Source organism: Carlito syrichta, unplaced genomic scaffold (assembly GCF_000164805.1).
Source record: "Carlito syrichta isolate Samal-C Ts95f unplaced genomic scaffold, Tarsius_syrichta-2.0.1 Scaffold80634, whole genome shotgun sequence".
Lineage (NCBI taxonomy): Eukaryota > Metazoa > Chordata > Mammalia > Primates > Tarsiidae > Carlito > Carlito syrichta.
Genome location: NW_007024730.1, coordinates 478,664 through 505,830, shown reverse-complemented (window position 1 = coordinate 505,830; position 27,167 = coordinate 478,664). Strand labels below are relative to the sequence as shown.

General features: G+C 36.6%; 1 protein-coding gene across 8 annotated transcripts in view; it reads right to left on the bottom strand.

Moving 5' to 3' along the window:
• Positions 1–19,632, bottom strand: part of RFWD2 (ring finger and WD repeat domain 2) — a 179,228-nt gene extending 159,596 nt beyond the window's left edge. For 5 of the 8 annotated variants that reach the window (XM_008055217.1, XM_021710944.1, XM_021710950.1 and 2 more), the window contains exons 1-4: positions 19,572–19,626; positions 12,566–12,663; positions 4,197–4,273; positions 3,380–3,499 (exon numbers count right to left, since the gene is read on the bottom strand). In XM_008055217.1, the coding sequence (XP_008053408.1) occupies positions 3,380–3,499; positions 4,197–4,273; positions 12,566–12,663; positions 19,572–19,615 (339 nt within the window). In that variant the 5' untranslated portion in view covers positions 19,616–19,626. Of the gene's footprint in view, positions 1–3,379; positions 3,500–4,196; positions 4,274–12,565; positions 12,664–19,571 lie in introns of all 8 variants that reach the window. The other 3 variants (XM_021710939.1, XM_021710948.1, XM_021710953.1) reach the window with 2 other exon arrangements.
• Positions 19,633–27,167: the final 7,535 nt, after the last annotated feature.

Genomic DNA, 27,167 nt, shown 5'->3' with positions numbered 1-27,167 from the left:
CAAAAAAAAAAAAAAAAAAAAAAAAATTTAAAATCATGTCAATTATGTTCTCCAACCACAACTAGGATTCAATTACCAAAATAAATGCTTGACATGGTAGCAACATCTAAAATACAGGTACACACACACTTCTTACATATCAATAAAAAAGGCAAATGATCCATTATAAAAATAGACACTGTGATATAAATAGGTAATTCATCAATAGAAAACCAAGATGGGCCAAGTTTTCTTAAGCTTTGGCCCTCTCCCGTACCTTGGGGAGGTGAATCTCCTCTTTCTCTCTCTCTCTAATTTATTTCTTAATAACCTATATTTTCCAATCTAAAAAAAAACCAAAAACCAAGATGGCCAAACAAAAAATTCTCATCTTCACCAGTATCCACAGAAATGTAAACACACACACACACACACACACACACACACACACACACACACACACACACACAGCACTTGATACCAATCAGATTGGCACTAACTAAAAAGGAGAAACTATCAAGTGTTTATGTGGTACAAACTCAGAGAAGAGTGATTAGTCAATATCTAATATTTAATAATGTCAAAATATATGACCTATACAAACACAAGAAGAAATATATACTAAATGCAGTACTGATATTTGCAGCTAAAAATTGAGAAGGACCTAAATGCCCATCAATACGGTAATAGATACGTTCCTGCAATGAATTTCTATAGAGAAGTTAAATAAACCAAATCTACATTTATTAACATGAACTCCAAAAATAAAAAGGCATATGTCAAAAGAATAACTACAATATGAACTCCTTTATGTAATGTAGTATGTTTGTGGATACTAACATACATAAGGAAAGTCTATCTATGCTTGAAAAGGATTCTTGCCAACTTCATATGGTGTCTAATCTGGGAGAAAGGAATGAGATGAGAAGGCTTTAAGTATTTAAAAAAAAAAAATTCTCAAAAGTTAAATCTAAGACATAAGGCAAAGTCTTAAACATGTATTAAAACTGAGCAGTATGGGAGAGTCTCATATTATTTTCTGTACTTTGGATATATTCATCAAGTTAAATAATAATGAAAAATAAAATAGAAAACGTAAAAAGTTGATCTGAGCTGGCTACCTCTTCAGGAAACAGGAAATAATCTGTGATGGTAGAATAAGAAAACTTCATTGCCAGGAGCAGGGGCTCATGCCTGTATGTAATCCCAGCACTTTGGGAGGCAGAGGCTAGAGGACTGCATGAGTCCAGGGGTTTGACACACTAGCCAGGGCAACATGGTGAGACCTCATTTCTACAATAAATAAATAAATAAATTTGCTGGGTGTGGTGGCGCATACCTGCAGCTCCAGCTACTTGAAAAGTTGAGGCGCAAGGATCGCCTGAGCCCAGCAAGTCAAGGCTGTGTGGTGGCCGTGAGCATACCACTGCACTCCAGCCTGGGCAACAGAGAGAGACTCTAACTCAAAAAAAGAAAAGATAAGAAAATGAAAACTTTACTTCTTCAATTCTAAGACAAAAAGCCAAAAAGGAAGCAGACTAATGTTGGCATATCCAATGACAGGAAGAAGGTTAACAGTCTTTACTTTCAGTACATAATTATCTATCTTCAGAGTGCGATTCTCCTCTGTACACGCACACCTTTCAGTGTGCCTGTTATGAAGTAGTCCAGAGAGCCTTTTTTATCACCTGGGGGTGGGGGATGTAAAAGTTCTAGTTTTCTCCTAAGGTAGAAAAAGGAGAATCATTAGCTGAGTTGTATAAAAATTGATCAAGGATTCTAACCACTTCTTAAATGGACTCTCAACCAATCATTTGGTTTTCAGCCTTTACTATATGAGGTACCTGATGCTTCCAATAACAGGGCCTTTGTTCTACAATATAAGTACAGTTAGTTCTTGGCTTTCCTCCTGCTGGCTTAGTATTCAGTTTTCTCAGATCTGCTAGTCTATTACCTTTGTCCATCTGCTTCATTGCTTCTAAAATATTTCTGCCATGTCTATTCTCCCATTTTCTTTGCCTCTTTAAAATCTCTTTACTGTCATTTTCACAGTTCCAAAAGGAACCAAGGTAACTATAAATGTTCAATCTCTCACAAAGAAATCTTTTTATATCGTTTATCACTATGAAAATATCTGCTTAATTTATCTAGTTTATAAATACATACACAGACACATACACACACACACACACACACACACACACACACACAGCACATAAGTGCATCCTGTCCACAACCCCTAACGCAATACATGGTATATAGTAGATGGTAACAGAAAACTCTGGTTAAAACCATATGGGAAATTCCCTGAACCCTACCGCCAAACAGCTGCAACATGGGAGACACTCATTTGGCTCAACCTCACGCACTCCTCTCTTCTACTAGAAGATGCCTATGCTATTCAGTGGGATCTGGTTCCAAGCTAAGATACTCAGAATCTATCCACAGAAATTTTTAAACTGAAGTTGGAAAGGAAAGTCCCTTTTCTTCTTTTATCAAAAAACATAACTAAATAAAGGCAGATAACCACATTACCTTCCATGAATAAAGATTAACCAGAATAGAAAATCAGAGCTGTCCCAACAAAATAGGCTCAAGAGGAACAAAAGAGAGACTGCCAACAACAATCGAGTCCCTAATTTCATTTACTTGTAGTCCCCCGGAGAAGCCATGGTTCTAATCTTCTCAGAGTTTGGTTGTTTGGCTATTCCTTTTGTGTGTATAAGCTACTCATTCCTTTACTGTCTTAATAAATACCTCCTTTATGTTTAACCTAGGTCAGGGTGGATATTTGCTTATGCTAGGGTATATGCTGCTTTTAACAGATCATACTCAATTCCTAGCTAATGCATGCAATCCAACATTTTACATTTTTACCATTTACACAAAATAAATGCAATTTTACATTCATTTATATTTTGTTACATGAAATAAGATATATTTAGACCTAGTACACATTGGTTTAAATGCGTTTAGTTATGTCACTACCAATGGACACCTGCTGAAAAAATCTTATGTAGATAAAAATAAATCTTATTTTCTTTTTCAAATCTCACATGTGAAGAGGAAAAGATATGGCAAGAAAGATATTCATTAGAAGCAAACTGGCCAACATAACTACTTCCTATTAAGATGAAACTTTTCTATCTTATAATCTTTAATACTCAGTTTTTTAAAAAAAATACAAACTGACTATTGCAATTACGTTACATTGTAAGGAATTTGTTTCTTTAAGTTAAACAGGGAAATTTATCAGAAGTGACAATTTACAGATGCTTCTAGTTGAGTAAAAACATATGAATTAGTGACACTATCGTTTTATCTTTAAACATTTCTAAATCTTTTTCATTACAATAAAGTTCATCATTTAAAACTTTTTAGAAGTTTAGCTACCACTTACTGCTTCCAGTTGTTTCTTCTTCTGTACTAGCAACTCCAACATGAGGTTGACATTGGCTAAATCAAGGTTATCTTGGTCAGTTCCCAACAAATCTTGAAATATTTGCCATCTGTGGCCATTCTAAAAATGAAGAAAAGAAGAAACACAACTTCCTAAGAAGACTGTTTTAGACACTCTAAAACAAATGTTTAACTGCTACTTCCTAATATGCTTTATTACATAGATATCAAAAATATCATGTTCCAACCTACTCCTTCCCGGCTCCTCACTGCCTTCTAGTTACTATTTAAACACTATTTCTTCCTTAAATGAATTTAGATAGCAGATACAAATGGTACATTCAAGACAAATGCTAGGTTAGAATTTCTTAAAAAAAAAAAAAAAAAAGAATATCTAAAGGTGTAATTTCTCTTCTAAATAAAAGACTAGATTTTAATAATCTGTCTAGTCATATTTTCAACTTTGCATTTGGTATTAATTTAAATTCACTTGCCTCAATAATTTGGAGCTAATCCTTCAAAATTAGGAATCTCTCAGCAGTTTTTTTCAAAATAACTAGGCATTGTTTCACCCTGCAATACAATCTTTCAAATGTCATGTATTACAAACCAACTGTCCTAATGTAATCTTACCAGATCTTTCAAAAGAGGGTCACCCTAGTAAATGTAAAGTTAAGAAAGTTATTTATTCACGTACAACAATTCTAAACAAGTCTCCTTTAAGAAAAATCAATAAATACTAAACTGTAATATCTAATTAATGTTAAATAAAAAGAAAATGAAATTTATCAAAAATAGTAATAAGAGTTGAAACATACGGTGCTACTCACTGAGTGGTCCAATTTGAACCTCTTTTCCTCAAATCTTTGCTTCTGTTTGAGAATGAGTTCATTCACTAAAAAGAAAAACAAAACCAAAAGCACATATAATTTGTATTTTTATTAAGTGTATCATCTAATTCTTCTGTTTAGATGAATACTATTTTACCTTTATAAAGTACAAAAACTCAAAAGATGCTAAACAAAAAAAGTTAGCTTTTTATTTTATTTCAAGTTAGAACAGCGTTGTTGCTGCTACTACTGCAATTACTACACTACAGGCAAATTCTTCAGAACAATGTACTTTCTCTCATGTTTCTCATTGATGATACTATTGACACTTGAAAAGAGACAATTTTTCACTGCGTGAAACTGTCTCATGCCCCACACTTTAACAGGCACGGGTGACTGAGTATCTACTATGAGATAAACACTAAAGTTTTGTTCTGTTTTGTTGTTTTGTTTTTGAGTTGAGGTCTCACTCTGTCACCCAGGATTGAGTGCAGCAGCACAATCACAGCTCACCACAGCCTCCACCTCCTGGGCTCAGATGATCTTCCACCTCAGTTTCCTGAGCAGCTGGAACTGCAGGCACACACCATCATGCCTGGCTAATGTTTTAAAAAGTTTTTGTGGAGACAAGGTATCATTATGTTGCCTAGGTTCGTTTCAAACTCCCAAAGTGCTGGGACCACAGGCATGAGCCACTGCACCCAGCAAGATAAGCACTAAAGACTTTTATTTGTTCCTCTTATGTCTGTAATTTGTCTATAAATACCATGGAAGACAGTTAGCTACCTATCCAAAAAGCATCCTACCCTTCTTCTTGATAATGAAATGATTTTTTTCCAAGTGTGAGAATGGCATATAACTTTCAGAGAAGCTAGATCCCTCTCCAACCACATGATTCTTGACTAAACCTCAGGCAAATCCAGTCATTCCTACCCTTGCCAGTGACTAATGTGGGGTGAAGTATTTGACCTAGTTTTGACCAACAAGGGATGTGCTGTCTTTCAGAAAAAGAATGACAGGAGAAAAAAACAAATTATTTCCCTGACTTCACAAGAGGATGATATCTAGAACTGCTTAGAGCCATCTTGCAATCTAGAGGGTAGCTAGCCAAAAGACCAAGGCACATGCTAGGGATGGAAGAAAAAACAATGAAAAGACATTGACAAGATCACCAAGCCACTGAACTAGCTAGCTCTGGAAATTCCTTTCCTATGAATCAGTACATTTTCTATAGTGTTTAAACCACTTTTAATTGTATTTTTCTGTTTTCCTGCAGCCAGCAAATAAACACTAACTGATAGAAAAACTTTATTTTTTTAAATAAGGAAAGCAAGCACTAGGCTAGTTTCTCTCCATTTGGACATGAGGGAATATTAGGACAGAGAGCATAAGGAGCTTACAATGTCATAAAGAACAAGATAAAAGATGGGATACAAACCCAACTGTCTGATACCTTCTACTAGACCACAAGGCAAAGATACATATTTTTGGGGAAAAAAAAAATAGACAGATACCAAGCCCATACTAAGGGTCTAAGCTTCAAAGACAAATGACCTCAAGCCACTCAAACTAACAAGACAAATGCATATGATGCTGTACATGTAATATGGATTCAGCACTATCACTGAAATAGATTTACAAAGTACACAGGTCAAGGATCAATCCAAATGTTAATAAGCAGGTTTCATATAGAAGGTAATGTTAGAATTGGGCCATAACAGGCACACAGAGAATCACTAAGCAGAAAAAGAAATAAAGAATTCAGAAGAGATGTCTGTGTGTGTTTGTGTAGCAGAATTACAAAACAACAGGAGATAAACTGATTTAAAATCAATGTAGATGAAACACAGGGTCAGAGTGATTTTGTGAATGATTAATACGGGCTATGAATTATGACTGGAAATGTAGGCAAATTGGAGCCTGTTCGTGAATGGCCTGAACTGTACATACCTCACAAACAAAGCTATTAATATAATCCAGATTAAGGTAAAGGATAGATCTTGAAATAATGCAGTGAGAATAAAAGTTTAATGTTCCCATTATAGATTTAACCATCTGAATAAGCAGCATGACTATTAAATACTTTATATGTACATGCCATACTGCATTTTACCAAGAAATCTCTTATCACTGTATTTGATTCTTAACAATAATGTAAGACAATGTAAAATTAAGTTTTCAAAGGTCAAAAAATTAAATTCAAAATAAAATTATAGCTAATGAAGGCAAAAAGAATATGCAAGAGAATGTATTAACTGACAGGCCATATTATGTAAAGACACTTAAATTCTATACTTAACAAATTAAAGTTTTTATTACTCTTATCAGATTTTACAGAGCTATCTAACAAAAATGATTTTTTTTCTTCATTAAAAACTGTATCCTATAGTGGACAATCATTATTATTGGGGAATAAAATAAGTAGTTTTATTTAGTACCCTCTGTTTAAAATGTTTCTTCATCAAGGATTATTTTATTACTTTTGTACTTAAAAAATTTAACCAAAAAAAAAAAAAAAAACTCTTAAAATGCGAGATATATACAATGGACTTAATATTAAAATATCAATATATCAACATCATTAATGTCACAGATTTAGAGGGAAACTATTCAACTTATGAAACAAGTTCAAAACTGCAACAACTTACAAACAAGAAAAGCAAAATGGTGAATTCCATATAGTAACTTTAGAAATGTATTTTAATAGGCCAGGCGCAGTGGCTCACACCTATAATCCCAGAACTTTGGGAGGCCAAGGCAAGAGGACTGCCTGAGCCCACGGGTTCATGACCAGCCTGGGCAACTTGGCAAGACCTCATCTCTACAATAAATCAAAAAATTAGCCAGGCATGGTGGCCACAGCCTCGACCTGCTGGGCTCAGATGATCCTTCCACCTCAGAGCATGCCACTGCACTCCAGCCTGGGCAACAGAGTGAGACTCCAATTCAAAAAAAAAGAAAAAGAAATGTATTTTAAAAGCAATGTTTTGCTATTAGCAAAAGACACCAGCTAGCATCCTATTAATACTATAGATTTCAGCATTTAATGATATAATCTGTTTTAATCACCAGTGCAGTCCCTGGCACCCAGTATTTGTAGAATGGATAAATTAAACTTTAATAATATGCTCTTTCGGGGGGGGGTGGAGGGAAAATAATATTCTCTTTTATGACTCATATATCATGTTTACCTAACACTTTCATATTTCTAAGATAAGCATTTATCTGAAACCATACTCAAGTCTTAGAACTGAGATCTAAGGCTGGGCATAGTGGCTCATGCCTGTAATCCCAGGTTGTTGGGAGGCCAAGGCAGGAAGATCACTTGAGCCCAGGAGTTCAGGACCAGTTGGGGCAACATAGCGAGACTTCGTCTCTGCAAAAAAAATTTTTTTAATTAGCCAGCATGGTGCGCACCTGTAGTCCCAGCTGTTCAGGAGGCTGAGGCAGAAGGATCACCTGAGCTCAGGAGGTGGAGGCTGTAATGAGCCATGATTGTGCCACTGTACTCCAGTCTAGGTGACAAAGTGAGACCCCGACTCAAAAAAAAAAAAAAAAAGAAAGAATTGAGATATAAACCAAAAAAATAGTTTATAACATTTGTTCATTATAATTCTATGGAGGCTTATAGCCTCCACAGTAATAAAATCAAACATTTCTTGATATTAAGAAAAACACATTTCTACTGCTAAAGAGACTCCATTCTAACTGTCTGTTTAACGGCAGGACAGTATAGTAAAAGCACAGACTCCTGAGCCAGATTAAGACCAAATTCCAATTCCACTACTTCTTTACACAAGTTACTCAACCTATCTGTGCTTTAGTTTCCTCATTTATAGAATAAGATTGCAAAAGAAGTACATATCTCACAAGACTGCAATGAGGATTAAATAAGTTCAATTACATAAAGCATTTGAGATACTACCTGGCAGTAGTAAAGGTTTTTTTTTTTAATGTGTCAGCCACTTTAAAAAAAACTTCAAACTTTACATACATGTTGCATTTATATTAATGACTAAGAGGATTGTTCATGAGATAGGTAAGAAAAATTCAATTTACAAATTTTGTATACAGAGAAAGGTAGAAAAAGAGAAAGCAGGGGAGGGAGTACAATGAAAGAGAGAGGGGGTGCAGTGAATGAGGAAAAAAAGGGGAGAGAAAGCACACAAGAAAAAGAGGGAGGAGAGCCAGAAAATAAGTCTTGGTGAACTGTGTGAATTTTTTGGTGTGCCAGTACATATAAATATTTACACTATATTGTGGTCAATTAAGTGTGCAATAGCATTATTTCTAAAAAATAGTTAATTTTAAAATGCTGTATTACTAAAGTGCTAATGATCGTCTGAGCCTTCAGCATGTCATAATCTGCTTGCTGGTCTTGCCTTAATGTTGATGGCTGCTGACTGATCAGGGTGGTAGTCACTGAAGAACAAGTGGCTGTAGCGATTTCTTAAAATTGGACAACAATGAAGTTCGCCACATCAATTGACTCTTTCTTTTACAAAAGATTTCTCTGCAGCATATGATGCTGTTTGATAGCATCTTACTCGTGGCACAACTTGTTTCAAAAGTGGAGTCAGTTTTCTCAAACCCTGCTTATCTACTAAGTTTATGTAATATTCTAAATCCTCTGCTGTCATTTCAATAGTGTCCACAATATCTTCAGAAGGAGAAGATTCCTTCTCTAGGAAATACTTTCTCTGTTCATTCATAAGAAATAACTCCTCACCCGTTCAAGTTTTACCATGATATCACAAGTCAGTCACATCTTCAAGCTCCATTTCCACCTCTAGTTCTCTTGATACTTCCACCATGTCTGCAGTTACTTCCACTCCTGAAGTCATGAACCCTTCAAAGTTTTCCATGAGGGTGGAATCAACTTCTTCCAAAATCCTTATAACATTGATATTCTGACCTCCCATGAAACATGAATGTTCTTAATGACATCTAGAGTAGTGAATCCTTTCCAAAATGTTTTCTTTACTTTGCCCAGATTCATCAGAGGAATTATGATCACTATCTGTGACAGCTGTTGTGACTCAGGGAATAGGGAGGCACGAGGAGAGAGAGTGTATGAGACAGAAAATGGCAGGTCGGTGGAGAGTCAGAACACACACTAACATTTACCAATGAGGTTTACTGTCTTACATGGGTATGGTTTGTGGTGCCCCGAAGCAATTATAATAGTAATATCAACAATCACTGGTCACAGATCATAATAACACATATAATAATACAAAATTTTTAAATATTGTGAGCATTACCAGAATGTGACATGAAGACACAAAGTGAGTACACGCTGTTGGAAAAATAGAAGTAACAGTCTTGCTGAATGCAGAGTTGCCACAAACCTTCAATTTGGGGGTGGGGGGATGCCGTATCCATGAAGCACAATAAAGCGAAGCACAATAAAACAAGGTATGCCTGTGTGTACATACACTTGTTACAGGAAAGTATTACAGGTAGATCAATACGAATTTCAAGCATAAAAATACATTAATGGATAAAGCTATGTGTGGGATATAAAATTTAAGAGGAATTTTACAGAGAAAAGGAATTAATGAAATTTCTTACATTTAATGAAAAGTTTATTTTTATGTTATTAAGTAACAAATCACTATGATATTTAGATTCCACTGGATACATCTTTAAAAGACTTTGTTCTGAAGTCATACATTTATAATACTCTAGAAATTAAATTCTTTACAATCATTTAAGCTTATGAAGAAAAGTTCTGAATGCTAACTTAAAAGTGTGTGAGGAGGCATAACATTTTTCAAAATTCTCACATAGGTTATAAATAAAGCAAAAGGGTCTAGAGACCTGCTGAAGAAACTGTGGGTCCAGCTCTCTATCCATGACTTAAGGCATCAAAAGTGAAAGGGTATAACTTATCCACAAAGCAGATGCACGAATGCCAAGAATACCTCAGAATCGTATAATATATGCTTAATTTCTTTACCATAGACACGAGAAAATCTGAAATCATTTAAAAAGGCTCAGGGTCTTTTTAACTCATCTAAGAGTTACAAGAACTATCCAAATCATAATCTTAAGCTGATATAATGAAAAATAAATAATTTAGTAGGTTTTTTTTTAGTATAGAAAAAAGTGGTATTCTACTTTTATGAACATATAAAGCAACAGATTACAGTGACATTCTTCTGAACACACAGGACAGTCTCTATCTACCTAATGTAGAAATCTTATGATTTGACCACCACTGTTCAAAGAACAGGGCTAGAATAAGTAACTGGCAGAAAAACAGAGACAGGTATATCAAGAAGAAATGTTATTTCCATGGATGACATATATCACATTGGAAGCTGCAACTATAATTAAAAGACTTCAAATACTGACATAAAATACCCTCCAATTACCTAAGATCAAAATCTCATATCCATAAAAAGGTTAAAAACAGATCACTGCCAAGATAATTTCTAACTTAAAAACATCAGAAATTGTAACTTCACTATCCATTAGATACATGCATTAGAGAATATATATATCTAAAGTAGGAAATCATTTTCCAACTTAAATAGTACTATATTTTTGTATTCCATCCATACTAGTATGGATGTATACAGTACTACTATAGAGTATATAGTACTCTCACCATCTAGAAACTCACATAAAGGAATCTCAAACCTGTAGACTCACTAAAAAATGTTGCCTGAAAAATTTAGTAAATACCAAAATATTCAGAACATTAGTTCCATTCTATATTTAACCACTCCAAAAGAATAAGTAGTTTTCCAAAGTCATGACCACAGAAAGAAGAGTGATCCTAGATTCCACAGAGAAGCATCAATCCAAATCTGCAAGTTCTGCACAACAGATTCTGCTTTGCAGGACTTAGTTTCCCTATTACCTAACCTAGCCTATCAAGTCTAGTCCTGCAAGGTACCATACCACTTAGTATTTCTCTTTGTTCTTTCCCTAAGTTCCTTCTCCATTTTGCTGTAAGACTTTATCTATTGAAAAATGTGTCATTCTAGCAGAAAATCTTCAAGTTATTTCCTTCAGGGCTTCTTTCTGCTGTGCAAATCATCCAGGAATTTTCTTCTATGAAAAAAATATCAAAATGTAGTGAAGAGTGACAGAGAAAAAAGGATTGTACCTAATGCACTTTTAGAGCAAAGGGAAAAAAGAAAACAATAGCTAAAAATTTCAAATTCATGATTTATTATAAGCAACCATTTGAGCTAAACAAATCAAACCGCTACTGAAGCACTGGCGGGTCAAAATCTAATACAAAAGTAGGCACCACACCCTAACTCTGAGTATGTTAGGCTTTAGAATGAAGAATTCCCTTTTTTTTTTTTTTTGAGTCAGAGTCTCACTGTGGAGTGCAGTGGCACGCAAATGGCTACTGCAGCCTCAATCTGCTGTGCTCAGACGATCCTTCCACATCAACCTTCCAAGTAGCTGGAACTACAGGCACACACTACTACACTCAGATAACTTTTTTACTTATTGTAGAGACGAAGTCTTGCCAAGTTGCCCAGGCTGGTCTTGAATTCCTGGGCTCACGCAATCCTCTTGACTCCACCTCCCAAAGTGCTGGAATTTCCAGGTGTGAGCCATCACACTCAGCCTAAGAATTAACATTTTTGACATGCAAACTCAATAGTACCCTACATCAAGTCTATCCATATCTGAAAATTATTCTTCTTCGACTTATTATTAATTTCCAAAACACTCAGACTAAAGGTTTCCTACAATATCTTAGGCAAATAAGCATGTAGAATTTTTTTTTTAATATTCACAATTGGCATTATTCCCAACCGCTTCCTCTTAAAGCATCCCTATAAATGTCTCCCTTTTCCAATTCTTACAACTCCTCTCTCAAAAGTTCTTCTTCCATGTCTTCCTTCCCAAGTTCTTACTTTCCTATTGTCTCCCCAGTCCCAATTTGGGAATATCACACTCAAGTTCCTCCCCCCATCCCCTCAATATTCTCCAAACCTGGGTTCCCTCTACCCATTAACTCTTTCTTCTGTACTTCTCACTTCTGCCCCAAAAGCATAAGCAGCAGAAAAATATACAACACTGCATATAGAAACCTAAAGGTGTTCTGAACCTCTGGCATTTTTATGAAACTTCACATCTAGTCCTGCCATCTATATAAGAATCGAAAAGTTGTGTCAATCTTTTTAATAGAACTTAAAAATAATACAAGATGGTACTAACAGTATACGGAATCTATGCCACAAACCAAGAAAAGGAAAGCACTGTGGTGAGTAGCAGAGAGAAGAGTGTTTACCTGTGAGTTAGGTTTTCTGAATGAATTAGTGTTAGTATACACTTTTGGGGATAGAATACTTAAAAATATAAAAATCATTCCAAAGACTCACCCAAGAAATTAGGATACAGATGGTCAATATTGTCCACAACATAGTTACACTTGGGACATCTATTATTGTCCTCCAAACTCTGATGAATACACTTGTAGCTAGTAGTAAGAAAAAAATAAAACAGGCTTAATTATGTCAATGAAAAATTAATAAACTGGTCATGAAATATGCCTCTAAATCATCTGCAACATAAGTAACCTAATAAATGTATTCCAGGTTATATTTTTGCATTATTAACAATATGCATCATTTATTGAATAAACAGTACACAAAAGCTATTCCAAAATAAACTCAAATAACAAGCCTACTGGACACAAAATTTTAAAAGATATGCTAACTAAAATTTAAATTTATGTAACTTAAATAGTTCATAACAACATAAGAAAAGTAAATGCCTATGGCTCTGGTAAGCAAACAGACTATTCATGTTCTTGGAGTGCCAAAACCTTTAATACATAAAGAGCTCATTAAAATAAAGAAAAAAACCCAGAAAACTCAAGCAAAGACAAAAATTAGTCAATAAGCCTAAGAAAACCATCATTTTCACTAGTAACAAAAAACTGATTCAAAATTACATACGAATACATTGCCAATCAGAATGGAAAAATAAAATATCACATAGTTAAGGAACACATGTGGGTATGAACAATCTCATGGACTGTTGCAGTAAATGTATCTGGCACAACTTTCCTAGAAGGCAAGTTGCATGTAAAACCTTAAGGCTTTTGCATCCCCCTTAATTAAGCGATTTTAATTCCAGGAATTTATCCTAAGGAAATATATATGTAGAAGTGTGTTCAGTACAGGATTATCTGTAAACAGCAACATAAAATAAAAGCAAACGAAACACTAGGAAATTGATTAAGTAAATGTGTAAACAGCAATCCAGTGCAATGCTATACAACCAGACTTTAAAAATTACATTGTAATATGTATGCCATAAAAAATAATCTATTAGTAGTCATTGGTGAAGAATTGTGAATACAGAAAATGATTCCTTTGTTACATTATATATTTCTATAATTTGTACATCTATTCACTTCCTTTAATAAAAAACTAAGTACTTTTTCAACCAAAACACAGATAGTATAAATTTATCTTAGCTTTATAAGCTGAAGCTGATTTTTATATCTACTTACCCCCTCCACCTTATCAAAAAACAAACAAAAACAATAAAAACCTACAGAACCAGGTTTTGCTGTTCTGGATATCAACTACTTTCTCATCTCACATTTGTTACTTTCAAGGTAAGTAAAAAGACAAACGGTATGGAAAATCAAAGTAACAATGAACTTTGGCACATCATGGATATCTGAATTGAACTAATGACTTGCACAGTGTTTCAGAAACAATATCACCTCTTGCAACTATGACAAGGCTGGGATCATCATATTACCACAAAATATGCTTCATATCTGACAGAATATTTCCTACACAGAAATGTCACTGAAGTAGATAACACACTCAACATTTTTGTTTTCATTTTTACTTCAAGGGAGAAGTATAATGTAGATATGCAAATACAATACACTAAGAATCCCAATATGGAGAAATGTGTAGTGTGCTCAGAAAAAAAGGAAATGGGTTAACATTTCCAGGAAGACTTAACCCTTTAAAAAAACCAGTGAGTTCAAACAAGGCAAGTCATGAAGAAGAGAGAATCTGGAAGGCTATTAAAGAAATGGGTTACAGATATGTAGAAAGAAGACATTTTAGGTTTTAGCAAATAACTTTTGTAAAAAAATTAAAAATGCTAGAAAATGAACAAATAATGTGACAAGAACTAGCTGTGTTTTTAAGTCAGAGTTTGTCAATATACAAAACAGTTCTAGAACACCCTCTCCTTTCTTTTCTTCAGCATCCTAATCAGATCCCATCTCAATAGACTTTCTACCACACTCTCTCTCCCAGAAGAAAATAGTCTGGAACATAGACAGAAGGAACAATTCCAGTGACTTTTCTGCATTGCAGTTGATAATATCCACCTATGGTATAAAATTAAAGTACATCAAATTACATACTACTGAATGAAACTTAAGTGAAAACAAGACACATCAAGTTTATTCTATAGCATCTACTACTGCACTACTACCCCAGAGTAGACATGCCCTTGTTTGAGGACTAGTCACTATCTTCTCTAGTACTTATCTCTGTACCTGTAAGGTTTAGGACAATACTCTGTTAAAAGTTGTAACTCAATAAATGTTGAACGTATGAAAGGATACGACCAAGAAAGTAAAATACTTCTGTTGCCCTCTGGCAAGTATAAAACGTTACTAAACATTCTATTTTTCTCATTAATCTAATCTACTTGGCCATCACCAGCCTAGACACAGTACGTTGGATGCCTAGAGAAGGATAAGTGCTTAGACTAGTACCAAAAATAGGTGATCATAAAGAGGTAACAGCTACATCTCAAATCTGCCTGAGAAGTTTTCAAGCTACTTACACTGCAACTGTTAAAAAGAATTATTTACTACCACAGTATGGTGATATAAATGGGTGACTGTTTCCTCTGTAAGTATATATTTGATAATAATGTATATTTCTCTATATATGCATATGTCATGTTTCTTCTATTATGTATATGCCTGCCAACAAAATATAAATATCTCTTTCTGTCTGTGCGAATAAGGATGAGTTTATATAAAAAACTGTTAGTGATCAGAAAAATCACAGAAAAAGAAGGAACTAGAACAAGAACAGCAAGGACAAATCAGTACCAGTTGTCATATATTTAAAAACATAAGAATGTATAATATATAATAATGTAAAGAACAACTAACAGCATAATGTAAGATGATGAATTTACTAGCAGTCCCAAAAGGCAATTTGACACCTAAGGCTTGCCCATTTGCTGGAAGATGACGATGCTAAAAAAGCCCATTAATTGTAATGAACTTGTAAGGAAGCAAAATAGTAAATCATAAATCAGGACTTGGTAGATGTGAGTTCTTTGAAGCGAGGTGCAAGGGACAACTGGAGGCAGCAAAGGAACAGAGACAAAGAGTCAATTTTATCTCTATATTATATAGAAGCCAGATCTCTTATTATATCCTTTCAGTCAGGCTCTAGCTAATGGTAGGTCTCAAATTGGAAATGAATAAAGTGAAAGAAATGCCTGCTATATTGTCTCCAACCTGTTGCTAGAAAAGACTTATCATCTGCATGGGGATGAGGCATAAACAATTATAATGTGGTCTAATTTGATATAGTGCTAATAATTTAGGTGGAGCTTTGAAATGGTATTACAAGTGACTTGGCTCCAGCTTCCCAGCCAGAATTTAAGTTAGAGGAGAGTTGATATAACAGGCTACTTTTAATGAATGAAGTTCCATAAACCTCTCCCATTAGGATAGGGTAAATAATTATGAACTTTGCTCTAAACAAAACTGCAAAAAAGATTCAGAGTATAGCAAATCTGACACTGAAACTGCCAGCCTTCCGTTTCATTAGCTCATGCCAGCATTATGGTCTCGATCCTACTAAAACCTGCCCTTTGGTGGGTATCTTAAAACATATTCTCATCAAAATATAACAACATACCTGCGCCTTTGGGAGGCTGAGGTGAGTGGATTGCCTGAGCCCGCGGGTTCGAGACCCGCCTGGGCAGCGAGACCTCATCTCTCCAATAAATCAAAAAAACAGCTGGGTGTGGTAGTGCATGCCTGTAATTCTGGCTACTTGGAAGGCTGAGGCGGAAGGATCGCCGGAGCCCAGCAGGTCGAGGCTGCGGTGGCCGGAAGCGGCCATTGCACTCTAGTCTGGGCGAGAGCAAGACTCCAACTCAAAAAATAAATAAATAAAAAAATAACATCATAACAACTTAAATTGTAGCAACGATCTACCCTTAAACTGTTTTAATTTGAGGGAAAGTGAAAAAAATAAAAAGTCATTTAAGAAACAAATGAAGCTTTCCACCAACAACTTAAAGACACCATAAAGATTATAATATTGACTAAAATGGCCAGGCCTGTCCATTTATAAATGCCACAGTGAATATATAAGTCAGAGGACAATTAGGAAAAATAAAAACTCCACTTTACAATCTATTTTCCACCTCAACAGTTTTAAATCTACAAAAGAAGAGGAAGTGGAAAAGAAACAAGAAGAGAAAGAGAAAAGATGGGAAGAGAGAGGAATGAAAGCAAGAGGGCAGTAGCAAAAGAAAAAGGTTGAATGATTTGACAGAGATCAGGTAAGTTTTAGTCGGAAAGAGAATCCTGGTCTATCAATGTCAAGAACTTGCTCTTTTAGCTGTAGATAAGTAGCTCTTAACTGAGGACAATTTTGTCCCACAGGGATACCTGCAATGCCTGGAGACATTTTTGGTTGTCACAACAGGGATGATGGGTTGCTACTGGGTAGAGGCCAGGAATACTGCTAAACAATCTACAGTGCACAGTTCAGTCTTCTACAACAAAAAATTATCTGACCTAACATGTTAACAGTGCCAAGGATGAGAAAGCCTACTCCAGATCACCCAATTTTCCAGAACAGTCAAAATCTAAAATCTAGCCGGGCTCAGTGGCTCAGCCTGTAATCCCGCGCCTTGGGATGCTGAGGCGAGTGAATTGCCTGAGCCCACCACGGGTTCGAGACCCGCCTGGGCAACTTAGTGAGACCTCATCTCTACAATAAATCAAAAAATTAGCCGGACGTGGTAGCGCACACCTGTAGTTCCAGCTACTCGGAAGGCTGAGGCGGAAGGATTGCCGGAGCTCAGCAGGTTGAGGCTGCGGTGGCCGGGAGCAGGCACTGCACTCCCGTCTGGGTGACTGAGTGAGACTCCACTCAAAAAAAAAAACCAAAACAAAACAAAAAAATCTAAAATCTGAAGGAAGTATAGTTTCCCATGAAATGCTAGGGTGCTGGATCAATTTACAGACAAAAAAACAGTACAGCTGAACAATCAACCTGGAAAGACCAAGACCACATCTGCTTAGCCTAAAATCAAGACCTACATGACCAGAATTTCATTAGAGATACAAAGTGGAAAGTGACTCATGAATCATAATAATGTCAATGCAATGATGTACTAGAAAATAAAAAGTATTAAAGAAAACAAGATTGTCTTTCAACGAAAAAAACCACACAAACAAAAAACTGGTAAAAAGCTTTTAAAATAATAGTCATTTTTTATCAGTGATAATCTATAAGGAGATGGGCAAGAAAGACTAGGGGAAGGGAGACATTTATATATTTTATTACAGCTTTCTGTATGATAAAAGTTGCTTTTTTAGCCAAGAATATATATATTGTGCTTAAACAAAAGGACTTACAGGCTGTTGTTAACACCCCATACACTTCATGATATCAATACACTTCATGATAAGGGATATAAACCTGCCAAAAATCATTTTCAACTTGAGCATAAAATCATGTCCCTAACTTCAATATGAATCAGAATATAAGGATTATTAGAACACAAGAAATACTAATGCTAAAATAATATGCCAACAAAATAGGTAAAAAATAAGAAAAAAATTAAAAATACAGAGATCAAACACCCATTAGAATAGCTACTATCCAAAAAAACCATCAACAGAAAGCAACAAGAGTTGGCAATAATGTGGAAAAAACCAGAACTCTTATGCACTGTTGGTGAGAATGCAAAACAGTGCAGCCCCCATAGGCAACAATATGAGAGGTTCTTAAAAAAACTAAAAAACAAAATTATCACATGAACCAGCAATTTCACTTCTGGATACATACACACATACACACACACACACAAGAACTGAAAGTAGGATCCCAAAGAGGTACTCACATACCCGTGTTTATAGCAGCATTATTCCCAATATCTAAGTGGTAGAAGCAACCCTAGTGTCCATCAATGGATGAATGGATAAACAAAATGTAGTACATAAATACAATGGAATACTATTCAGCCTTACAAAGAAAGGACACATGCTACAACACAGATGACCATTAAGGACATTATGCTAAGTAAAATAGGCCAGTCACAAAAAGACAAAAACTTTCAGTTACACTAGGTATACGTAGTTGAAGTCATAAAAACAAAGTAGAATAGTGGTTGCTAGGGGCTGCTGGGAAGGAGAAATGGAGAGTTTCTGTTAAACTAGTATAGAGTTCAGTTCTGCAAGATGAAAAAGTTTTAGAGATCAACTGTAAAACAAAATGGACATACTTAACACTACTGAACTGTACACATAAAAATGGTAATGATTATAAATTCTATGTTATGTGTATTTTGGCACAATTAAAAATTTTTTAAATACACAGATTCATGTGACATGATACACTCTAAAGATAACACTGAGCAAAAAGTTAAAGAAAAAAACCCCAAACTTTTTAACCCTCTATATCCTTTTCCCATTTCTTCTCAGTCGCTCTACTGGGTCTCCCACCTATCCCTACAATCAAGTGACTAATGCTTCATGCCTGGCCCTAATTGCTTTGTATCCGTAAGAACAATAGCCAAAATTCTTTTTGTTTTTTGAGTTGGAGTCTCACTCTCTCACCCAGACTGGAGTGCGGTGGCCGCTCCCGGCCACCGCAGCCTCGACCTGCTGGGCTCCGGCGATCCTTCCACCTCAGCCTTCCAAGTAGCTGGAACTACAGGTGCGCACTACCATGCCCAGCTAATTTTTTGATTTATTGTAGAGATGAGGTCACGCCAAGTTGCCAGGCGGGTCTCGAACCCGTGGGCTCAGGCAATTCACTCACCTCAGCCTCCCAAAGGCACGGGATTACAGGCTGAGCCACCGAGCCCGGCTGTCAAAATTCTTATTAGCAGTTAATAAATGCAGAAGTTTAAAATCCCACCTGAAAGGCCTACAGTAAATCAAAATGTTTAACAGAAATTATGCACCAATCATGTTTCCTACCTTGAACTGTCAAGCATGTAAAGCTACACAATATAAAAACAAAAAAAAAATTTCAGGATAACAAAATTAGTTTTAAAAGCAAACTTCTCATTGGCTACATTTACATAAGTATAAAAATGCCAAGAGATGATTTTACTGAATAAAGATTTTCTTACCAAAAGCTGTGGCCACATTTCGTCATGTATGCCTCTTCAATCATATCGAAGCAGATGGGGCTAAAAAAAAATAGAAAAATAATTAATACTTTTTTACTGGAGAAATTACAAATTGAAAAGGGCCAGTAACTGGACCAATGAAATAATATTTCAATATACAATTTAAAGGTAAGTCTTTAAATTATCAACGAGAGATAAAATCTCTATTAAGAGCTAAACTTTAGGGTATTGCTGGTAAAATGACAAACTGTTCAAGATGACCCTAAGGGCCACTAAGTTACAAAATGAATTCAGTGAGTAAATTAAAATGGTTCCAATATTTTAATTTAGCTCACAATTTTTAACAGTGCAATGCAGTCACCACAACCCTTTTCTACCATCTTCTTCTACCATCCCTATACTCAAAAGCACTACCTAGTCCTGTTCATCTAAATGCTCTCTTTTCTCTCTTATCCCAAAGACAACTAATTCCCTGAGTGATAAATTTACAGTTCCAGTTTCAGCAATGCTTCTAGGTAATGATGACAATGATAATAATAGCTAATATTAAAATAGAACAAATTATATCCATTAACCTCATGACATATAATCATTTAATTCTTTCAATAACACAGGTAAGTTATTGCTATGCCCATTTTTTTTTTTTTTTTTTTTGAGTTGGAGTCTCACCCATCGCCAGGCTGGAGTGTAGTGGCATGCTCACGGCCACCCCAGCATCAACCAGTTGGGCTCCAGTAATCCTTCCGCCTCAGCCTTCCAAGTAGCCAGAACTACAGGTGTGTGCTACCACGCCCAGCTTACTTTTTATTTATTGTAGAGACGATGTTTTGCCAAATTGCCCAGGCTGGTCTCAAACCTGCAGGCTCAGGCAATCCACTTGTCTCGGCCTCCCAAAGTGTTGGGATTACAGGCTGAGCCACCAAGCCTGACCACTAGACCAGGCTTTATAAACACTTTATAAACAAAGAAACTGAGGTACAGAGCTGCTAAAATCACATAGCTAAGAAGTAACAAAGCCAAGATTCAAATCCAGGTCTAGTTCTTAACCACTATCCTATACTTCTTTCTAATACTTTGAGTTAAATACCAATTACAATCCTCTTCTCCCTTCTTTTCCTATGGAGGATCAAAAGCAGAATAGTCAAAATCTGTCTGCCCCTTTGCAATTAGGGTCACCAAATAACATAGTTCTGGCCAATGAAATCAGTCTCCCAGAGGACACTATTAAGAACAAAAATGCAAAGTCTTGTAAAAAGAAATTTTCCTTTATCCTTCCCAAAACGCTGATACAGATATAACAGCAATCTTATGACCATGAAGACAAAAACCTTAAGCTAGGTTCCTTGATGACATCCTTGAGCAGCTGCATCAGCCCTGACTGCCTACTGCTGGACTTCCCTTTACATGAGAAAAATAAATCCTCACTTGTTTGAAGTCAGTGTTTATCAACTTCTGTCTTATTAACATACAAGTCCAACTCTTTTACTGATGGCATAATGAACTTAAAACTGTAACTGAGCCAGGCTCGGTGGCTCAGCCTGTAATCCCGTGCCTTTGGGAGGCTGAGGTGAGTGGATTGCCTGAGCCCACGGGCTCGAGACCCGCCTGGGCAACTTGGCCAAGCCTCATTTCTACAATAAATCAAAATGAGCCAGGCGTGGTAGCACGCGCCTGTAGTTCCAGCTACTTGGAAGGCTGAGGTGGAAGGATCGCCAGAGCCCAGCAGGTCGAGGCTGCGGTGGCCGGGAGCAGCCACTGTACTCCAGTCTGGATGACAGAGTAAGACTCCAACTCAAAAAAAAAAACTGTAACTGAAAATCACAACTACAAAAAAAATCTCAGAATATGGGAATGCAGCCGGGCACAACGGCTCATACCTGTAATCTTAGCACTTTGGGAGGCTGAGGTGGGAGGATCACTTGAGCTCAGGAGTTCAGGACCAGACTGAGCAACATAGTGAGACTTCATTTCTCAAAAAAAAAAATTACCCAGGCATCATGGCACACTGCTTCAGAAACTAAGGTTAAAGGGATTGCCTCAACCCAGGAGACTGAAGCTGCAGTGAGCAGTGATCATGCCGCTGTAAGCCAGCCTGAACGACAGAGTGAGACCATGATGTGTGTGTGTGTGGGGGGAGGATATGAATGTAAGGCCAGACGCAGTGACTCATGCCTGTACTTCCAGGACTTTGGGAGGACTGCTTAAGCTCAGGAGTTCAAAACAAGCCTACGACACATAGCAAAACCCCATCTCTACAAAAAATTTGCTGGACATAGTGACTATGCCTGTAGTACCAGCTAATCAGGAGGCTGAAGCAGAAGGACTGCCTGAGCCGAGGAGGTTGAGGCTGCAGTGAGTCATGATTGTGCCACTACACTCCAGCCTGGGTGACAGAGTGAAACCCTGACTCAAAACAAAATAAAACAAAAAAATAATATAAGAAATGCCTAATGGAGTCAAACATGTTATAGATGATTATAACACAATGAGAAAAAATATTTAATATATAATAATATATACAAGAGGACACACTAGCTGCAAGGGGACACAGGAAAGATAACTGAGATTTGAGGGTTAGAGAAGGGGGAAGGGCAAAAAAAGAACAACCAATTCACTAAATATGTCCGAATACAATACAAATCCATTTGGTAGCATTTTAAGAAAGAGATATTTTAAAGTTGAGGTCTTTAAGTATGTCATTGCTAAGACATAAACACCTCTATGCAAATAAAAAAAGCCACCCTCTTAAGTTGGACACAGCCCCACAATTACATGGCTAGGTGCCCTGTGGTATTAAAAAAGGCACTCTTGGCCAGGCGCGGTGGCTTAAGCCTGTATGCAATCCCAGCACTTTGGGAGGCTGAGGTGAGGGGACTGCCTGAGCCCATGGGTACAAGACCAGCCTGGGCAACTTGGTGAGAATTCATCTCTACAATAATTCAAAAAATTAGCCGGGCATGACAGTGCGCACCTGTAGTTCCAGCTACTTGGAAGGTTAAAGTGAAAAGATCACCTGACTTTAGCAGGTAGACGCTGGGGTAGCCTTGAGCATGCCACTGCACTCTAGCCTGGGCAACAGAGTGAGACTCCAACTCAAAAAAAAAAATAGGCCCTCTTGGTCAGATGTGGTGGCTCATGCCTGTTATTCCAGCACTTTGGGAGCATTATTGAAACTGGAACTGTAAATTTATCACTTGGGGAAATTAGTGTCTGGTATATATCAGTACTCAATATATAATTTGTTGAATAAATTAATATTTTTTAAAGTTGAAATTTTCTGGGCAAGTATTGATAAGTCTTCACAGTTGATTTATTATGGGTGCTGTGGCAAATCCTATAATGTTCATTGGTGGCACTACTGGGAGGTTGGACTGGCTTCCAAACAGACTGGAATACCTGTAAAGACATTCTGCATATGGTAAGCTTCACTGAATGCAACATACAACAGAAAGGTGATGGTATCGTTACTCAAACTTATAAACATATTTCCTTTGGGGCCTGACAGATCTCTTTCCCCAGCTCTTAAACATGCTTTGCTAAATGTGCTGTTCAAAAGGTTTGATGTGTTGATATCTAAAACTTTTATGATAGAAAGTATGGAGTTTGCTTTTGTCTACTCAAAGATAACAGTGTTTTCTAGAAATTAAACAATATTGGAACTTCAGGGCTTCATTCAAAGGAACTTTTTTTTCCTAAATCAAGTTTATATATAGTTTTAAAAAATAGAATTAGGACAGAATGCCCTATAATGAAAAACAGCAAAGCCTCTTCTTTCAACTTTTTCAAAGTAACCTACCTCTCAGAAGGAATCATTTTAATTTGTTTAACTGTTTCTTCTACTGGCATTAATAATTATTGTCATAACAGTTGACATCTGAGTGCTTATTAGATACTTGCTACTTTTATAGGTTTTTAGTTTTGGGGATTTTTTTTAACTTAATTGCCCTATGAGATTGATACTGTCACTACCTAAGTAATGTTAAGGACTTTGGCTTTTCCACAGAGCAGAAGATTTGCACAGAAAAGTGGTATGATTTGACATAGGGATGAAGCAGATCATTCTACCTGATATGTTGAAAAAGAGACTAAATGGAAGCCAAGTGTAGAAATGGTTATGGAAGCTATCATATTACCCAGGTGAAAAACTGTGCTAGATAAGACTAGGGTAGTAGCAGTGGGGTTGATAAGAAGTGATCAGATTTTTAGATATAGCTTGAAGGTAGAGCTATGGTTTGCTGAAGAATTAGCTGCTGGGTAATGAGAAAAAAATTAATCAAGGTCTTCAGTGTGAAAACAGGAAGAAGTGACAACAGGCTTATTTCACATAGAGCTCTCTATCATCCATTAGTTTACTTAAAACAAAACAAAAAAGGGCAACCCCCACGGGTCCCCTCCCACTGTGGGAGCTTTTCTGTCTTCTTAATAAACACTGCTTTAAAAAAAAAAAATAAAAAACAGGAGTACAGTACGTGTCATGTCATATAATGTGATACTAAAAGTACCTAAAAATTACTATCAAGTTAGATTAAGACAGCAGTTTTTAAGGAATATCTTCCAAATAACATGTGAAATAAATAGATGAAAGTTTCCATTTCTTCTCTTTTCAGCAAATACTAGCTTTTTAGCCATATTTAAAGGCCATGACTTTCAAGAAAAGTAGAATCAAATGACATTAATCCTAGCTATGCCATCTACAACTTTTTTGGGTAAGTAGTTTAATCTCTCTAATCCTATTTCCTCATTTGTATAACTGGGATAACAATTATATCATAGAATCACTGTACAGATTATTCTTATTATCTACGAAGTGCTCAGTCCAGTGCCTGGCACTTAATAGTCATTAAGTGGCAGAGTACACCAAAAAGAGAGAAGACAAAAAAATATGTATTAGTGATAGAAGTGTGTTATGGTCTGTATATTTGTGTCCCCCCTAAAATTCATATGGTGAAATCCTAACCCCCAAGGTGATGTTATTAAGAGGTAAACCCTTGGGAGATGATTAGGTCATGAAGTCAGTGCTCTCATGAATAGGACTGGTGCCCTTAGAAAAGAAGACCAGTGGAATTCAATCGCCCTTTCCTCCACGTGAGAACACAGTAAGCAGTCACTGTCCGTAAACCATAAGCCTAGCCTTTGCCAATTACAGAATCTTCCAGGGCCTGGATCTGAACTTCACAAATAAGAGAAATAAATTCCTGTTTTCTTAAGTTACCTAGTTTACAGGCATTTTGTTGAAGCGGCCTAAAGAGACTAAGACACTTAGAGAAAGTACTCTGTCCAAGCAAAAACTTTAAAGAATTCTTGTTGAAAATAGGCAGAATAAAAGAAGATGAGAAGAACTAACCAATCACTCCCCTTCCTAAGAAAGTGATGAAATACCACAGGAACAACAAAAACAAAAAGGAGAGCATAATAAAACACTGCTAGCTCTTCCCAATTTTGAAGAACAAGAACATACCCAGAGTAGGCTCCGAAAAAAAACGTATCTACTTAGAACAATCTATTTAGAACCCCTGCCGCACTGTCACTCCAAAGCACTCAAGGAGGATGTGCAAGTCTATCAGTGTCACTTGTCCAACAGCATGTAATCACTTTGTATCTCAGCATCACATTTTGGTAATGTTCACAATAGCATTATTATCTATGTTATGGTGATCTGTGATCAATGATTGTTGATGTTAGTATTCTAATTGCTTTGGGGCACCACAAATTGCACCCTAGTAAGACAGTGAACCTCACAGATAAACGTTGTGTGTGTGTTGTGACTGCTCCACTGACCTGCCATTTCCTGTCTCACTCACTTCCTCTCCTTGTGCCTCCCTATTCCCTAAGACACAACAATACTGAAATCCACAATGGTCTCCTGAGTGTTCAAGTGAAAAGGGAGTTGCACATCTCTCATTTCAATTCAAAAGCTAGAAAAGATTAAGCTTAGTCAGGAAGGAGTGTTAAAAGCTAGGCCTCTTTTGCCAATCAAGTTGTAATGGCAGACAAAAAGTTATTGAAGGAAGTTGAAAGTGCTACTCCAGTGAACAGAGAATGATAAGAAAGAGAACAGCCTTATCACTGATTCAGAAAAAATTTTAGTGGTCTGAACAGATCAAGTCATAACATTCCCTTAAGTCAAAGTCTAATCCAGGGCAAGGGCCTAACTCTTCATGAAGGCTGAGAAAGGTGAGGAAGATGCAGAAGACTGAAACTAGCAGAGATTAATTCAAGAGGTTTAAGGAAGAAACTGTTCCCATAACAAAAAAAAAGTATTAAGGTGAAGCAGCAAGTACTGATGTAGAAGCTACAGCAAGTTATCCAGAAGACCTAGCTAACTAAGATTATGGGAGAAGGTGGCCACACTAAATGACAGATTTTCAATGTAAGTGAAACAACCTTCTTTTGAAAGATGCCATCTAGGACTTTCGTAGCTAGAGAGGAAGTCAATGCCTGGCTTCAAAGCTTCCAGGGACAGGCTGACTCTTGGTAGAGACTAATGCAGGTGGTGACCTGCTCTACAGTGCTCTAGGAATGGAAAAACAAAGCCTGGATGATAGCACATCAGTTTACAGCATGATTTACTGAATATTTTAAGCCCACTGTTAATACCTACTGCTCAGAAAAAAGATTCTTTCAAAGTATGACTGCTCACTGACAGTGTACCACATCACCCAAAAACTCTCATGGAGATATTCAAGGAAATGAATGTTGTTTTCATGCCTACTAACACAATATACCAATCTGCAGCTCATGGATCAAGAGGTAATTTTGACTTTCAGGTCTTATTATTGAAGAAATACATTTCATAAGCTTGCAGCTGTCATAGATAGTGACCATGATTTCTCTGCTGGATCTGGTCAAAGTAAAGGAAAACCTTTTGGAAAGGACTCACCGCTCTAGATATCATTAAGAACATTCATGTTTCATGGGAGGAGGTCAAAATGTCAACATTAACAGGAGTTTGGAGGAAGCTGATTCTAACCTTCATGGATAACTTTTAAGAGTTCAAGACTTCAGGAGAGGAAGAACTATAAATGTGATAGAAATATCAAGAGAATTAGAATTGGAAGTGGAGCCTGAACATGTGACTGACTTGCTGTAATATGATAAAACTTGAAGGATGAGGAGTCATTTCTCAAGGATGAACAAAGAAAGTCCTTCCTTGAGAACATTACATAAACTTAGTAGATAAAGTAGCAGCAGGATTTGAGTAAACTGACTCCAATGTTGAAAGAAGCTCTGCCATGTATAAGATGCTATTAAACAGTATCATATGCTGCTGAGAAATCTTTTGTAAAAGAAAGAGTCAACTGATGTGGCAAACGTAACTGTTGACGTATTTTAAGAAATAGAGCCAAGCACGGTGGCTTACACCTGTAGTCCTAGCACTAATCCTAGGCGGAGGCGAAAGAATTGCCTGAGAGACCACCCTGGGCAGCTTGGTAAGACATCATCTCTACAATAAATCAAAAAATTAGCCAGGCATGGCAGTGCGCACTTGTGGTTCCACCTACTTGAAAAGCTAAGGCAGAACCACCTGAGCCCAGTAGGTTGATGCTGTGGCAGCTGTGAGCATGCGACTGTACTCCAGCTTGGGTGATAGAGTGA